Source organism: Erigeron canadensis, chromosome 4, assembly GCF_010389155.1.
Source record: "Erigeron canadensis isolate Cc75 chromosome 4, C_canadensis_v1, whole genome shotgun sequence".
Taxonomy (NCBI): Eukaryota; Viridiplantae; Streptophyta; class Magnoliopsida; order Asterales; family Asteraceae; genus Erigeron; species Erigeron canadensis.
In genome coordinates this window covers 24,158,560-24,174,697 of record NC_057764.1, presented here as the reverse complement: position 1 = coordinate 24,174,697, position 16,138 = coordinate 24,158,560, and the positions used below count along the sequence as shown (strand labels likewise).

The 16,138-nt window shown below is 32.8% G+C and overlaps 1 protein-coding gene and 1 non-coding gene across 3 annotated transcripts; both read left to right on the top strand.

Annotated features, from left to right (window-relative positions):
* Positions 1-2,610: 2,610 nt before the first annotated feature.
* LOC122595893 (tyrosine--tRNA ligase 1, cytoplasmic-like) lies at positions 2,611-6,293 on the top strand. Of its 2 annotated transcripts, XM_043768366.1 has the most exons (10): positions 2,611-2,743; positions 3,098-3,248; positions 3,687-3,970; positions 4,048-4,144; positions 4,235-4,340; positions 4,419-4,501; positions 4,877-5,022; positions 5,157-5,262; positions 5,466-5,525; positions 6,057-6,293. In XM_043768366.1, the coding sequence occupies exons 1-10, from the start codon at positions 2,655-2,657 to the stop codon at positions 6,075-6,077; spliced, it is 1,143 nt and encodes a 380-aa protein (XP_043624301.1). In that variant the 5' UTR covers positions 2,611-2,654; the 3' UTR covers positions 6,078-6,293. The 2 variants fall into 2 exon arrangements, with proteins under 2 accessions (XP_043624301.1, XP_043624302.1); XM_043768367.1 differs by lacking the exons at positions 2,611-2,743; positions 3,098-3,248 and adding an exon at positions 3,461-3,482.
* A 2,174-nt stretch (positions 6,294-8,467) lies between these two features.
* On the top strand, positions 8,468-8,540 carry TRNAE-CUC. The gene has a single exon. It is a non-coding gene; the product is annotated as a tRNA-Glu (tRNA).
* The last annotated feature ends 7,598 nt before the right edge of the window (positions 8,541-16,138 follow it).

Here is a 16,138-nt window from a genome sequence, read left to right as displayed (position 1 = left end):
TTAAAAGGCTAAGATTTTTACTGTTTTAATATATACATATATTGGTATACGGCAGAAGAATAACTTTATAAATTAAAAACCAATTGAAAAATACTTTATGATTATGACAAATTAGCAACGAAGAAAACTGTGAAACATAATATATGTATAGATAGATTATTACAAAGGGCTATGTAATTTGAGGTATACGTGTTGAACGTAATATATATAGTTTGATTATGAAGTGTATATAGTAAATAGAAAATGACAAAAAAAAAAAAAGAAAGAAAGAAAATGTAATAAAATATCATGGATTATGAGTCATGAATTATGAAGTGTTTATAGTTAAAATAAAAAAGTTAAAAAATGTCATGCAATGTTAGTCGTGATTTTTTATATATGTTTAATTTATATAAATAAAAATTATATATATATGCTTTTTCTATCTGCCATATTTAAAATTTAAAATATATGTATATATATATTATATTATTTAATAAAAATCTATTAGTGTGGAAAAAATATGGATGTGTCACGTAGGATAAATCCTATATGTGACATGTTTAGAGATAATTTTAATTTAAGGTGAATAATTTTAAAAAGTCAGGATAACTATTGTTTTATTATTTATATAGATATAGATATAAATATAGATATAGATATAGATAGATATATTATATATTATATATATTATATACAAATATTAAACTATCTAGTAAATTGCCATATTTCAATTTGCAATGAAGGCTTGGAAAGATATTTCGTATGTTCAACTTTGAAGGTAAATGTGTTCAAGTGTTAGAAGGTAACGTGCATCTAAGTGTTAGATATTTAACATGATTACGTTTTCCTTTTTGGCTTTTGGATATACTTTAAATTAAATCACTTTTCTTTTAATATAACAAGGATCTTAAGTTTACATACAATCAATGGGGAAAAAATAACTATCAGAATAATATGCAGGATAAAAATTCACTAGAAACTAAATTAAACAATAAAATGCAGGATAAAAATCCACGATAAAAATCCACGAGAAACTAAATTAAACAATAAAAGCATTGTATTACTCCATGAGGACAATAAGTTCATAACCCCCTTCATGAAATAATACGAGTAACTATGTTAATCTAGACATCAAAAGTATTATTAACAAAGTCAAGATAGAAACTAATACTATAATTAGTAAATAACAAATCATATATACTTTTTCTCTAGTCCCTAATAGTTGATATATGGAAAGCATTTGGTTTTTTCGAATTTGGTAATCAATGAAAGCTTGCTTTTAGAGCTCAACGGAAATTCACATAAATTTCATAAACACCATCCCTTGTCTCTAATTCATATTTTGTCTTTTGAATACAATCAATATCCACCCGTTGCTTGCCTTTAAACTTGATACCCACATGACCATTCTCCTTCTAGCTAATTATGTCCTAAATGGAACCCCTCAATCTCACTTGTAGCAAATTGTTGACCTTGATACGTTGCATTAGCCTCAATATTATCATACTTGATCTTTAACCAACGGTTATCATTACGAAACCTCATGTTTAACGATGAGATTGTAGTACAAAGTGTTGTTCGGAGGTAAGATTGTGATCAATCGAGTGAGAGTTGCATCATCAACGTGGACGTTGGGTTGGTTCTGTTGGAACATAAATCATAAGATTATAAAGATAACTATAGAAGCAAATTAATGCGATGATACAAAACCGTAGTTGTGTTTTGGTTCTTCAGGCTTAGATGACATTGTTGATGACATTGTTGGAATTATTGAATTTGATTTGGAATTGAGAATATGTGAAGCCTTTTAACCACACATAAAAAAAATTGATGTGAATTTTAGGGGTTACGGGTTTAAGAAACCATGCATGGAGTTCATATATTTAATACGTGTAGCTTGTTATAGAAAGTATATTTTTTGTGTAAATTTGAAGTAAGATATTTACCATAAATAAAAAAGGAAACCTAAACCTTATTAAGGTAAGAACTATTAGAGATTTGGAGGTAATAAAGATGTATCATACCTGTAAAAATTTTGAAGTAGATCAAATAAAGGGAATAAAGAGTCCAATATCTCTTTTTTAAATCCAAAACTTGTGACATCAAAATCTTGTCTCTCAATGATATCAATGCAAGTAAGAAAAGTTGTAATTATTTTTAGACATTGTGCTTTGAACCTTTAATGTTGTAATAATCGACTGTAACTTCTTTTGGCTTTAACATCCTATTAGAATGTTTATTCTACATAGAATGAAAACGCAATCATATTTATACTTATAAAAAGTGTCCAAAAGTTATTATATTACTCATACTTTAGATATGTGAAATATCGTTTTTGTCCCTTACTTTTCCCTACCAAATAAACAACTCATATTTACCGCTTCGATAACATCAAAATCTTGTCTCTCAATGTAAAATGTATTTTGCACAATTAAAATTTAAAAACACATATTATTTTTATCTCCAAAGTTTCAAAAAAACATAAATAATTTATCATATTCGAAATCCTTTTTAGCTAGGTAAGAATTGTTAAAATTTTTAATGAAACTTTCCAATCAAAATGGGCCTCATCAATTCACTTTAAATGGGCTTAAATCGTAACCCAATAAAAATGGGCCTCACAAATTCCAATCACTAACCTCTTGGCTGTGTGACTGTGTCTGCCGCTAAAGATGTCAATGGAAGAAGAACTTGAATCACTTACCATCACCGAAAAATCATCATCATCATCGAATTCTGCTACCACTACAACTGCTACACAGTAAGTCAATATATCAAAAACTATATATTATATATCTATATATATATATATATAGACTTTACTAAATTTATCAATTATTGTTATATTTTGGAATTTCAATGCTGTTATTCGTTCTGTATTAAGCAAATATAATCATATAATCAAAAACCCAAACAACCCTTTTTATGATTGATTTATTGTTATGTATATTTTTATATATGTATGTATGGTTACTTTACCTCCCCGTACACAGTCGAGGTATTGGGACCCAAAACCCGTGAAAGACGGCATTGGGTGCTTAAATTACTTTACTTTATGTATGGTTGCTAATAATAGTATATATATTTAGAAATTGAGGAGATTGAATTGTTTCAGGATGATGAGTGTTGAAGAAAAGTTTAAGATAGTGAGGAGTATTGGGGAAGAATGCATTCAAGATGAAGAACTCATGAACCTTCTTGCTAAGAAGCCTCAGCCCATTTGTTACGATGGGTTTGAACCTTCTGGCCGAATGCATATTGCTCAGGTTTTTTTGCTCTCGACCCGCTTTTCGTATTCTACAATGCACTTAGATTATGTAGTTATACGTTTTTTTGCCATAGTTGTGGATGGTTCGTTGCCTTCTTTTTAAGTAGTTTTGGGAAATAGAGAGGGACATGTGCTTGTTTTTTGCGAGATAAGTTGACGTAATTAGTTGATTTATTTCAAGGTGTTAGTAAGTTGCTTATGTGTTCGAGTCAATGGGGTTGGTGGCCTATTGGTAAGGTTTTTGATCTTCAGAGGATCCACCTGGGTTCGAGTCTTACTTCTCACATTTGTGGGGTTGGATTAATAGGGGATTTTATGAGAGTCCTGGGTTTCATTCCAGACATGTGTGTAATTTAGGAATAGATGTAAATTAGACTGCCGTTCAAAAAAAAAAAAAGCTGGTTATGTGTTGTGATTTGTGTTATTTATGGAACAGGGAGTTATGAAGACCATCAATGTTAATAAAATGACTTCTGCTGGCTGCAAAGTCAAAATTTGGATAGCAGATTGGTTTGCTCAATTAAACAACAAAATGGGTGGTGATTTGAAAAAAATAAAAATTGTTGGAGAATACTTGATTGAGATCTGGAAAGCCGCAGGGATGAACTTAGAGAATGTTGAGTTTCTTTGGTCTTCGGAGGAAATTAATTCAAGAGCACATGAGTACTGGCCTCTTGTTATGGATATTGCCCGAAGAAACAAGCTTCCTAGGATAACAAGGTATGGGGATTATTTTGTTTAACATGTTATGATATCATCATGAAGATTTCATAAATTTGCGTTATGGATGGTTTTAGGTGCTGTCAAATTATGGGTCGGAATGAGCAAGATGACTTGACTGCTGCCCAGATATTTTACCCATGCATGCAATGTGCAGATATATTTTTTCTTAAGGTTCTTATTATATCGTTTTCTCAATGGTACTTGAACTTTTGTAGAATTGACGAGTCATTGATTATATACCATATATTTTTGTTGGATTAGGCTGATATCTGTCAGCTAGGAATGGATCAGCGGAAAGTTAACGTCCTTGCAAGGGAGTACTGCGATGACATTAAACGGAAAAACAAACCTATCATTTTGTCTCATCGTAAGATTCTATATATTTGACTTACTTGTTATTCTTTTTGTATTATTGTGATTTTTAAAATCTGCTCTTGTTTTGCAGACATGCTCCCTGGATTATTGCAAGGACAGGAGAAGATGTCAAAGTCTGATTCTTCTTCGGCAATATTTATGGAGGATGAGGAGGTACAATTTTTTTTGGCAATATGGCCGGGTTGGGTAATATAAAATGGGTTCGGTCAACCTACATTTACCTTTTTATTCATATTGTTTGGATTTTACAATTGTTTAGTGTGTTATTTATGATATTAAAAACTATATTTACTATAATCTGAATCCATCTTTTTCTCATTAAAACCACCCAAGTTCAACCCATTAATATGCAAGTTGGTTGAAATTTCCAGTTTGCCACCTTTAACCTCAAGAAGGCTTTTCGTCCCACGTTTGTATTACCTTTTTATTGGAAAAGTATAAAGTTATGGTTAATCACACAATAAAAGATTGTGCTGGTGACTTCTTCAATCATATTGTATTAACTGTTTGTGCTGATAAATGCCTCAGGGTGAAGTAAATTCAAAAATAAAGAAAGCATACTGCCCACCGAATGTTGTTGAAGGGAATCCATGTCTTGAGTACCTCAAGTACATTGTATTTCCATGGTTTAATGAGTTTAAGGTTGAAAGGCAAGAGAAAAACGGAGGTGACAAGTGAGTTTTTGACTGCTAAGAACATTGTGAAACATTAACTTGCAATTTTATTGATGGCTAAGGGTTATTGTTTTCTTGACTTATGGCATGCCTGCTGATATTCGTTCTTGTGTTATATTTTTTCTAAAAATCAGGGTATTTACCACCTATGAAGAACTAATCATTGATTATGAGAAAGGGGACTTGCATCCTGGTGATCTAAAACCTGCTTTATCTAAAGCCTTGAATAGGATTTTGCAGGTATGTATTTTCATTTTGTTAAATAAGATACTCTATGTGCCATGAAATATTTTGCAAGGATACTAAACTTTGTGGGTATATTTTCTTCCCTGTTAGTATACATAGGCTTTCTACTCCAAGTCACAAAACCTGTTCTAACGAAACTATCAATTGTGTATAGAGCATGTATTTATTAGTCTGAACATGACCTGTCTGTCTTGCAGCCTGTCCGTGATCACTTCAAAAATGATCAGAAGGCAAAGGATTTACTGAAGAAGGTTAAGGTATGCATCCTTCCATTGTTTTGTATCTTACCTCTAATCTAAGTTTTGTATCTCATCTACCGGATGTAGAGGTGGCAGAGTGGGTAGATTTGGTATTAATTCAATTCAAGTAGTTTATTCCAGAGTCGAATTGGGTTGAGCCGAAACAGTTTCTGGATAAAGGGGTTAGGGAGGTGTTATGATTAAATTTGCCCTTCGAAAGCTTTTAGCGTGTTTGAATCTATTTTAATTTTAGTTTTCTTTATATTTCATCCCTTTAGGGGATATGAAACCTAGCTCAAACTATAACCTATTTGTAAGTAAATGGTTTCAAAATGCCACCTCTAATTGAATCCAAATAATCGGCTTTAATGGAAGTGCTATTGTGGGTGATTAACGTTATTCCGTATCTTTGTAATGACAAAATCGAGTTTGGTTCAGAATTTTTGTTCTATTGTTTATCAATGAATTCAGTTATGCAATTCTACTTTATTCACATATGTGGTGTGTGAATGGTGGATAGTATCTGACTCGTATATATGATTGCTGCAGGGTTTCAAGGTCACGAAGTGATTAGCGTCTTTCCGTATTGTTGTAATGATGATATCTAGTTTGGTTCAGGTATTTTGCTCTGTTGTATCAAAATGAATTCAGTTATACAAATCTAGTTTTCTCACATACTTGATTGGTATCAGGCTATCAGCTATTTAAGATTTATATGTCGTAACATTTGAAATGCGGTTTTGTTTGAACTAGTTGCCAAGAAAAGAGTCGTCGGTATTTTATTTACACATCATTGTCTTTTTGGTCATACTATATGCTCTTGGGTATTTGAGTTCGAGTAATTGCTTCTATATTTCATCCACAATTTTTTCAGCATCTGTTGTGGACTGGTTGTAACCGAGTGCGGATATGATGTGGTGCACCCCCAGTTTGGTCAGGCCATGTCTTTGATCCCAGAACTATTTTTTGGCTAGAATGTATATATCATGGGTCATATAAGTCATAGATTCAGTAAACTGAAATTTCAAATTAATTTATAGTGAAGGCATATTTATTGCAACAATCTGATACGTTGCAAAAGCCCTTATTTTGCGAAAGTAGCCTTTCTCATGAAATTTCCTGTTAATTATCCAACTATTTTCATTGTTTTAGAAAACTATTTTTTTTTGAACAGCAAGTTGTATTGATCAAATCATTCGGCCAGGAGCCGGAATCAAGAGTTTACATCCTAAAGTTACATCAAATAATTTGGACTGACTTGTCATAGAGGCCAAACTAATTTATCGTTCTTGTAACGACAATTAATTCAAAAACAAAAAGATTGAGATACAATACTATGAAAAATTTCAATGCTTGGCTCGGTTCCTCTTTTAAACACAACTTCATCCCGATGTTTCCATAAGACCCACCACCAAGTTGCAAGAATAGCTTCCAGGACTAGTCTCATCCTTTTGGTAACTTGCATCTCTTTCACCCAATTAAGAACTTCACTTGGATTTCCAGCAGGAATGTCATTAACAATATGCTCGGAGACTAGTGGGTTTTCAGTATATTTTAGAAAGTTTTTGCAATCTCTAGCAATTTTTCGTAGTTGACAGTGGCTTCTTGCCGAACTTTTCAACATGACTTTGTATTATTGAAATTTATCAATGAAAGATTCAAATCTAAAGATAAAATTCAAGAATTTCGTTTAGTACACAGTTTAGGCAGGATGATGGTGGCTGAGGAGCTTTAGGCTATTTAATGCCGATAGAAATAAATTGTGTTTTTTATACTTCAGTAATATCAGACTTTTTTAAAAAATGGAAAAATCAAGACCCTGAACAAACATTTGCTGGATTGAAATGAAGTATTCATTTGGTACATCTCATGGGTTTTATTCCATTGGTAAATTTCTCTAAAGGCTCTCTCTCTCTCTCTAGATCGATAATTTTCACTCAATATCTAAGATCGAGACAAAACCGTCGAGAAATTTTTACAAAGGGTGAATACCCTAGGCCGGAAAGCAGTCTTTCTACCTTTGAGTAGGGGTAAAGCTGTCCACATTATACCTCCCTCAAACAGTTTGACCCTTACCAGGATTGTGTATCGTTGTTATTGTTGACTCTAAGCAATTAAGTATAGTTCCAGAATCTCTACCAATACGTAAGTAAAGCTTGACTGCGTCCATCATGTCAATTGTCAAACACTGGTTGGTACCATTGATAGTAATATCTTAGACTCTAATGGGCTGTTAAAGGATTGTCCCCGAGAAGCCGTTGTAACAATAAATGAGATCACTGCAGAATCGTCTATATGTTCCTTTATTATTAAGTTGTGCATTGGAAACCCAAGCGGGTCGTGAATGTTGAGGTTAAGTAGCTTCTAAACAGCTTCAGTGCTCGATCTTGAGGTGTGCCAGTCCAGCCTACGCTTCCTTGCATACTTTGTTTGCATTGAAGAGACAAAACCATAATTTTCACGAGACTAACACATACAAAAAGGCTCCTTGGAAGATGATACTAATTAACTCTGTATTCCTGAACATGTGACATGGCAATGCACCAATTAAGTATCCTTTTCATTATTACAAGCTGTAACATTTCTTATTGTGATTTGTATTTTGTTAAACATACCATTACTAGCTATAGTATATTTGTGAGAAGCAAGTACATAACGTATTAACGTCCAAAGTCTAAATGTACATCTAAATGTTAAAATTAAAGTAAAATTGAACCCGCATTTGATCTTTGCCTTCAATTGTGAAGTTGATTCATTTCAATTCATTCTTAATTTTAAACTTTCACCGATAGTTCAATATTAGTTATAGTCTGTCTATTTAGAGCTTAAATTAATTCTAGTTAGATAGGACGGGTATGTTGATAGTATATGTAAAAAGTTTTTGCCAGTTCAATTCAGCCATGATGTTTTTGGATGATTAAAACCGGTATTATAAATTTAGATATGGGGTATAATCAAAATCCGTTGTAGTCTAGTTGGTTAGGATACTCGGCTCTCACCCGAGAGACCCGGGTTCAAGTCCCGGCAACGGAATATTTTTTGTGTTTTTGTACTACATTTTTTTATCACTATTTTTATTTTTTGTCACCAAGTCACAATATTCAAATATATGAACCGTTACTCCTGATTACTCCATTTGGATGCGTTTTTGTTCTAAAACAATTCAACTTGTATGATCAACAGATTCGAGCAACTTCATGTTATATCGGATTCATCTCATTTGTACCAGTTTTCATATACGAGTATTAAGCATGCATTAACCACTTTAAGAAATCAGATCACTTACAAGACCATAAGAGATTCAATCTACCTAGACCAAATGGATTGTTAATTAGTCGAGCTTAATTGGTTGACATCCAGCTCCAAACAAGCCAATTAACTAGCAGGCTATCTAACATGCCAAAGTGACACCATATCTTAAATCTTTGAGGAGTATCATTTGTTAACCATATATGCTCAATAGAAAAAAAACTTTCAGTCTTTCATTTTTTATTTCAAAAAGTTCAAATATCATCTTTCTTTCCTTCTTTTACCCTTGATCTTGACAGATCTACACAATGATATGTCAATGACTTATTAAAAGCATTTTACCTGTCTGCAATGGACAATACAATTCCTACATTGGTTTCCGAGAGTATATCACCAGAAAATTGTAAAGTGATCACACAGATAGAACATTTATTAACTAGCATTTTATCCGAAACTAATTAAGAGTAAGAGTATATAGGGGGATAAAGAACTCAAAGATATTAAGAGGCCGGTGTCAACTTCGACCAATGAACGGGTCAATTTTGAATTTAGTTAATTGGTTTAAAAATTTAATTCAATTCATTGTATGCTAACTTGGTTACATAATATGAGGTGGTAGTGGAGTTTACATAATATGAGGTGGTAGTGGAGTTGTTTGCTTATAGGTTGTGGGATTATATATATTATTAGAAAAGTGAGTATGAGGGTGTATGCATCAAATTTAGGTGAAAAATCTCTCATATACTAATATTTTAATATTTTGAATAAATAATTGCCCTCTATGATTTTTATAGTTTAAAAAAAGGTATGTTATAGGTTTTTCACCCAACTTAAGTGCCTAATAGCCTCATATTTCATTCCCCTATATATTATTGACGGTTGAAACTACAAATCTTGTGAGTTCTGCTTATGAGTTATATTTTCTAGTTATTGTAGATGTATTCATCTTTCCCTCAGTTTTGCCCACAAACAGGATAATGTCAAAAATCATCAGTTTCAAATATTGGTATGTTATTAGGCTATCTCCAATGGGATAACCATACGCCGGTATGCTGTCATTGTAGCTTCAAATGCCACTCGATTTGTTTAAACAACATGCCAAAACACTTACTCTTGATTCTTAGGAGGATGTTCTTACATATGCTAACAACACTTTTAGACGTACTTAGATTTACGACATCATGCTGCTCTCAAGGTGAGATTAGCTAGGATAAGTTTGAAAAACATATATAGCTTATATCATTGACAAAAGGTATGTTCATTGTCACAATAACTCTTGTGTTCTGCAACAATCAGTGTCGGTTTAAGCTTTTTGAAGGCTTTAAGCGAGATTAATTTTGGAGGCCTTGTTGATTAACATACATATTAAAGTAAACACAAAAATTAGAAAGAAAAAAAAGTAGTTCCTCTTATATACTAAGTTGTTATGTGGAAAAAAAAAACGCAAAGAAGCAAAACTTTGTGTGATGTCTTTTAGGAGAAAGTATTTCATATAATTAAGATATAATTACTAACTCGTTGTTGGAAATCAAAGTAAACATCTTGGATTTTTCGATTTGTATGTAGTTAGTTTTTTTTCCCCGTTTTTTCCTTGAACTTCATTTGTGTGATGTCTTTTTTTCTAAAGGTCACTCATGAGCCATGAAGCTTATTTGCCTATTTGTTTTATTGGGCATATTTGTTACCCTTATATAGTAATAATAATATATGACATAAAAGTTTAAAATCTAAAACATTAAACCTAAAATATAAAAATGAAGGCCTTTGTATTTTGGGGGCCTTAGGCCCATGCTCACACGAGTATTATGCTAGTATCTCAAATGACTCAAGTAAAACTTTTTAACTTAGGGGATCACTTCAAATGGTCGATCAAAAAAGTTAATGTCTCCCAACATCAACATTGAATCCGTAAAGCATCCTAAGTAACCATCCAGGATTTAAGTTTATTACTGTAATGATAATGTTCTGTTATCATTACCAATTCAGAAACAATAAAATCATTGTATTACCCCATGAGGCCACAATTAGTCCATAACCCAAAATAATAAATACTCATGTTAATTAGACATCAAAAGTATGCACTAACAAAATTAAAAGAAAAACAAATACTAGTACTATAATTACTAAACAAAACATCATATCTAGCTAGCTACTTCTTCTCTAGTTTCTTGTACCAAATCAATATCATTAAAAGCATTGAGTACTTTCGAATTTGGTAATTGATGAAACCTTGCCTTCAGAGCACAATGGGACCTTAAAACGGCATCTCAAATTATTTCTGTCCTTGCTAACCCACATAGCTTTATACGTCGACTTCAAGCTAAGCTCCAAATAAATTTCATAAACACCATTCTTTATCTCTAATTCATATTTTGTCGTTTGAATATTATCAAGATCCACCCGTTGCTCGCCTTTAAACTCAATACCCACATGACCATTCTCCTTCTTAGGCCCTAAATGAAACCCCTCGATCTCACTTGTACCAAATCGATGACCTTGATACGTTGCATTAGCCACAATATTATCATACTTGGCCTTTAGAAAACGGTTATCATTACGAAATCTCATGGTAATAATGAGATTGTAGTACAAAGTGTTGTTTGGAGGTAAGATTGTGAATCGAGTGAGAGTGGCATCATCAACGTGAACGTTGGGTTCGTTTGGCGGTTGGAACATCCATAATAAGGCTACTAAGATAGCTATAAAAGAGAGTAAGAGGATACATAAGATTAAACCATAGTTGTGTTTTGGTTCTTCAGACTCGGATGAAATTTTGAGGATTTTCTCATCGGATGACATTGTGTTGAAATTGTTCTTGAAGATTGATTTTGGAATTAAGAAGATGTGAATTTTAGGGTTTAAGGGTTTAAGAAAGAATTACGAGTACAATTATGCATGGCTTGTAATTATATTTTCTTTATATATAGTGTTTGTTTGTGAGTTGTTATAGAAAGGATTTTATTGTCTAATTTGAAGTAAGATTTTTACCTTAAATGAAAAAGAAAAATCCAAGCCTTCAACACTTGAAAAAGAAAGTGCAATAAAGACTTATTTAGTCCCATATACGTATATGATATAATTTGCACGAAAACGATTGGGCGTACCTTTTCTGTTAATTTTAATACTCCTTTCATCTCAAAAAATTGTATGTCAATAATATAATAAGGTTGATTTTTGTGGGCCGGGTCTATGTGGTTCCATCTAAGAGGACATGAGGTCAATTTCACTTGATCATAAGACTATTTTCAATCCTAAAGACAATTTTAGACGTCATTTAATTGACATACTATATTCTTATAAATTCTTAAAATTTTTAAACATTATTAAAATCCTTTAGTTTAATTAACTCTAATCACAAAAACATCTTTACATATCCTTGTATTTATTTACAAACACAAAAATAGTATTGGAAATACCCTTAAGCTACGACATACATTAAATTTTTTTTAGTTTTAGACAAATTTTAATGACAAAAGATATTCATAAAATAATTAGAAATAGTCTAACTTTGAGTCAATTAAGTTTTTTTTAGATATTAGTAGTACGTATTGGAGGTCCAGAAAATCTATGGTTAAAATTGCATTTTATTTTTTTTGAAACGTAAATTTTATAACTAACATCTCCTGCAAACTAGCAAGGAGCATTATACAACAGCAGACAACTATACAGTATGATAAAAAAACATCATCTATATAGAGAATTTACACCAGTCCTCCCATTGCAAAGAATGGGATTTTCCTCTATACTTGAGCCATAAAAATCCAAGAGTCAATATTTCGTGCATTATCTTCTCCGAGCATACCTTGCGCTTCTCGAATATCGCCTCGTTCCTTGCTTTCCATACACACCAACAAGCTATTGAAACGATACCTTTGAATACCCTCGATTCCTTCTTTCCCAACCCCAAATGCAAGTGGATCTCTATTAAATCTTTAACAGAGAAAATGATCAATTGCCTAACCTTACACCAACTAGAGATTTTCTGCCAAATCTTGTTCGAAACTGTACATCCACACAAGATATGATCAGTGGTCTCATCCCCTTCATTGCACATACTACATTCCATACTCCCAAACGTACAGTTCCTTCTTTGTAACGCTTTTAAAGTTGGTATTCGATCCATAACCGCCCTCCACATGAACAAGTTACATTTCTTTGGAATCCATTTAGACCATGCAAAAACAAACCTGCCGCTATAGTCTTTGTCTTTGGATAGGAACCGCTTCGCTTCCTTAACTGAGAATTCCTTACTTGAACCTCCCATCCACTTCCATTTATCAATTGAGTCTCTAAATCGCACCCCTTCAAGCAATCTTTTGAGTTCTTCATGCTCCTCAATTTCCTCATTCGACCCAGGACTTGATGACCAGTCCCATCTATCGAAACCCTGCATACTAACCTCATACCTCTCGCTAACCGTGCATTTTTTTTAACTTTTTCCAGTTTGAATAGCCTTGGGAATTCCTCCTTTAGTTGCCTATTAGTAAGCCAAGGGTCCAGCCTTGGGTTAAAATTGCATCTAATACGTGAAACTTACTTTACAAAGATAAAAAGATATATTAAATGCATGCGTGGCCCAATCTTCATTTATAAATACTCTTAAAATTCGACCCCTGGTCGAACAAATCATTGTGAACTTTTTGCAATATTTATTTATTTATGTTTTTGACTTAGACATTGTGCTTTGGAACCTAAATGTAATCGACTGTAACTTCTTTTGGCTCTAACATCATATTGGAATTTTTATTCTGGAAAATTAAAATGGGATCATATTTATTATTTAACATAGTCTAATAAAAAGTGTCCAAAGGTTACTTAGATTTTAGATATGCGATATATCGTTTTTATCTCTTACTCCTTCCTACAATCCTACCAATGCAATATCCTAGGGGTTTTTTAATAGGGAGGACATATTTGTACCACAATTTTTAATTATTACATCATATTATACGACTGATATAACAGACTGTATAAGTATGTAATGCACAATTGTAATAGCTTTATCAAAATATGTGTACGATTATCAATTCCTTTTTAATAACCCCTCCTCTATACATGGGTTGGCCCAATAGTCCACTAATGAGCTACTCCTTTGGCCCTACCAAACAAGTTTTTCTCCAAAATCATGACACTACACTTAGACGTTGTTGCAACTTGCAAGTTAACCCAAACGGGCTTCTTGACGCTTTGGAACAGCTGAAACGCTTTACAGTCCAAGAAGAAGAAAGCTGAGATTCTCTTTGATGATATTGTTTTAATATTCAATAGAAATATATATGGATTGGATTGACATCTTTGATGAAATTGTTTTTACTTTTTAGTATCAAATAGCTAGCTGGATTGGCAAATTGATCCCTATCTTGCTATGAATAACTGCAAGGTTTTCTAGCATCTCACTAGACAACTGAATTAAATGCTTTTGCTCAAAATAAAGAAGAATGGTGTTTCGTTTCAAGTGGGAGAAATGATAGATACATTTTTTTTTAACATTGATATCGTCTATTTTATACATATTTATTTATTTTATACGATATAATTTAGTTTAGGTTAATTTATTTTGATGGACTTTGAGTTTATTGAATTGTAGGGTATAATAAAAAACAATTAAACTATTTCAACTCAAGTTGTAGGGTTTTTTTTTTTTTTTTTGCAAGTCGGACGAAAAAGAAGTCTAGATTGATATCAAAGTGACTTGGATTAACTATAAATATGGGCTTGACGGAAGAATTGCAAAATAGAAAAAGATGGGCTTCTAGTTTGATAGGGCTAGGCTGGAATGGAGAAAAGTTCCATGCGTGGGCTGCGGAGGGCAACACTCCAAAAATCCAATATATAGTAGAGAAAATATCACAAATGTTTATGTGGTTTGTCATATTCGTATATTTTTTTTGTTGCAAACGGTTCCTGAAATTTTCTTTAGCGTTACTAGAAGTCTCTGACACTAACTTATGTTAGTTTAAGACGGTTAATGAGGGTATAATCGTCCACTAACATAAGATTAAATATGGTTTCCTTTTTCCTCCTCCTCCTTTTTCCTTCCGACCACCACCAAAATCCGGTCAAACATGTTTCTTTTTCAGATTTCTCTTTCTGGATGCATGACAATTTTTGCATACATCTCAAATTTTAATCAATAACACTAACATACATGATAGAAATCACATAGCTTTTCAACCATCAAATCTTGTTTTTTTTTTCTTGTAACGGCAACTGTCGAATAGCGAGGGTCACTGTCATGCAAAGATGAAGACCCATTCAGACCACGATAGTTGGTTGCTTTAACCAGTCCCCGTTACGTTCACATTGATGAGCGGCATCCATGAAAAACCTTCAAAAGATGCTCATTCAAATATAAATAATGAGGATTAAACTCTGTTGGGGATATACTGTAAACAACGAAAATAAACCGGATTATACAATCACTGAAGGCGCGATACGATTTCAGATTAAATCAATTCGGTGATTCACCCTAAATTATTCAAACGGATACAATTAGTGATTCGAGAATTTTCTGTATGATTTGTGTTTGAGTTTTGTGAGAAAACGGGAGAGAAAATCTATCTGATTTTCGTAACAATAGAATGAGAAAACAGGGTCTGTTAACTGCCTTTATGGCAGTTAAATTCGAGTTTCCAAGATTGACAAAATTAGTCCCTCAAGTTCCGAAAATTAATTTCTGAGATATTTTTGCCAAAGCAATTATAACGGAAATAAAAAATTTCCAAGCTGACCTGGGACCCCAGCCAGGGGCTCTGCCCCTTGGACCCCGCTCCAGGGGGCGCTTCCCCCAGACCCCCGTGCCTTAGGGGCTTCGCCCCTAAGATCATAATAAATTCATATAAGCGTACACTCTGCATCACCAAACTTATATGATGTATTATTATGACTAAATAACCAATTAACCTAATTAACCCAATTACACTAAAATACCAACAAACTCTTATCTGGATAAAATCCAAGTATTTTACTTGTTGAAAATCTTGTTTTGGTTGTCACAACATGAAAGTAGCTAAAAGCTTTTGCTAGCCTAGAAATTTGGTTATCGTAGTTGGCATGAATTTTTTGAATTTTTTTGTATTTCCCGCTGTTTAAGTCAAAAGATGTGTCTAGGATATGTTTTTGTCGAATATCCTAGATATTGTAATTGAAGTTTGTGATTCTGTATCGCGTTTAGTGTTTTGCTTAGCTAAAAAAAAAAAAAGATTTCGCTAGCCACTTGGATAAAATCCAAGTATTTTACCCGTATTTTTTAGTTTAATTCATGGCATTTGCTATTGCAACGTTTTTTCATAATGTTCCCCACATTTTGCATGTGATTTGTTACTAGTTTGCTATACTTGTGGATTTAAACGATTCATTTAGGATGCGTTCGATCCACAAGG

Coding starts and splice junctions, on each gene's coding strand:
- LOC122595893 (XM_043768366.1), top strand. CDS start 2,655: ATGTCAATGGAAGAAGAACTTGAATCACTTACCATCACCGAAAAATCA. Junction 2,744..3,097: donor ACCACTACAACTGCTACACA/GTAAGTCAATAT, acceptor GAATTGTTTCAG/GATGATGAGTGTTGAAGAAA. Junction 3,249..3,686: donor GCCGAATGCATATTGCTCAG/GTTTTTTTGCTC, acceptor TTTATGGAACAG/GGAGTTATGAAGACCATCAA.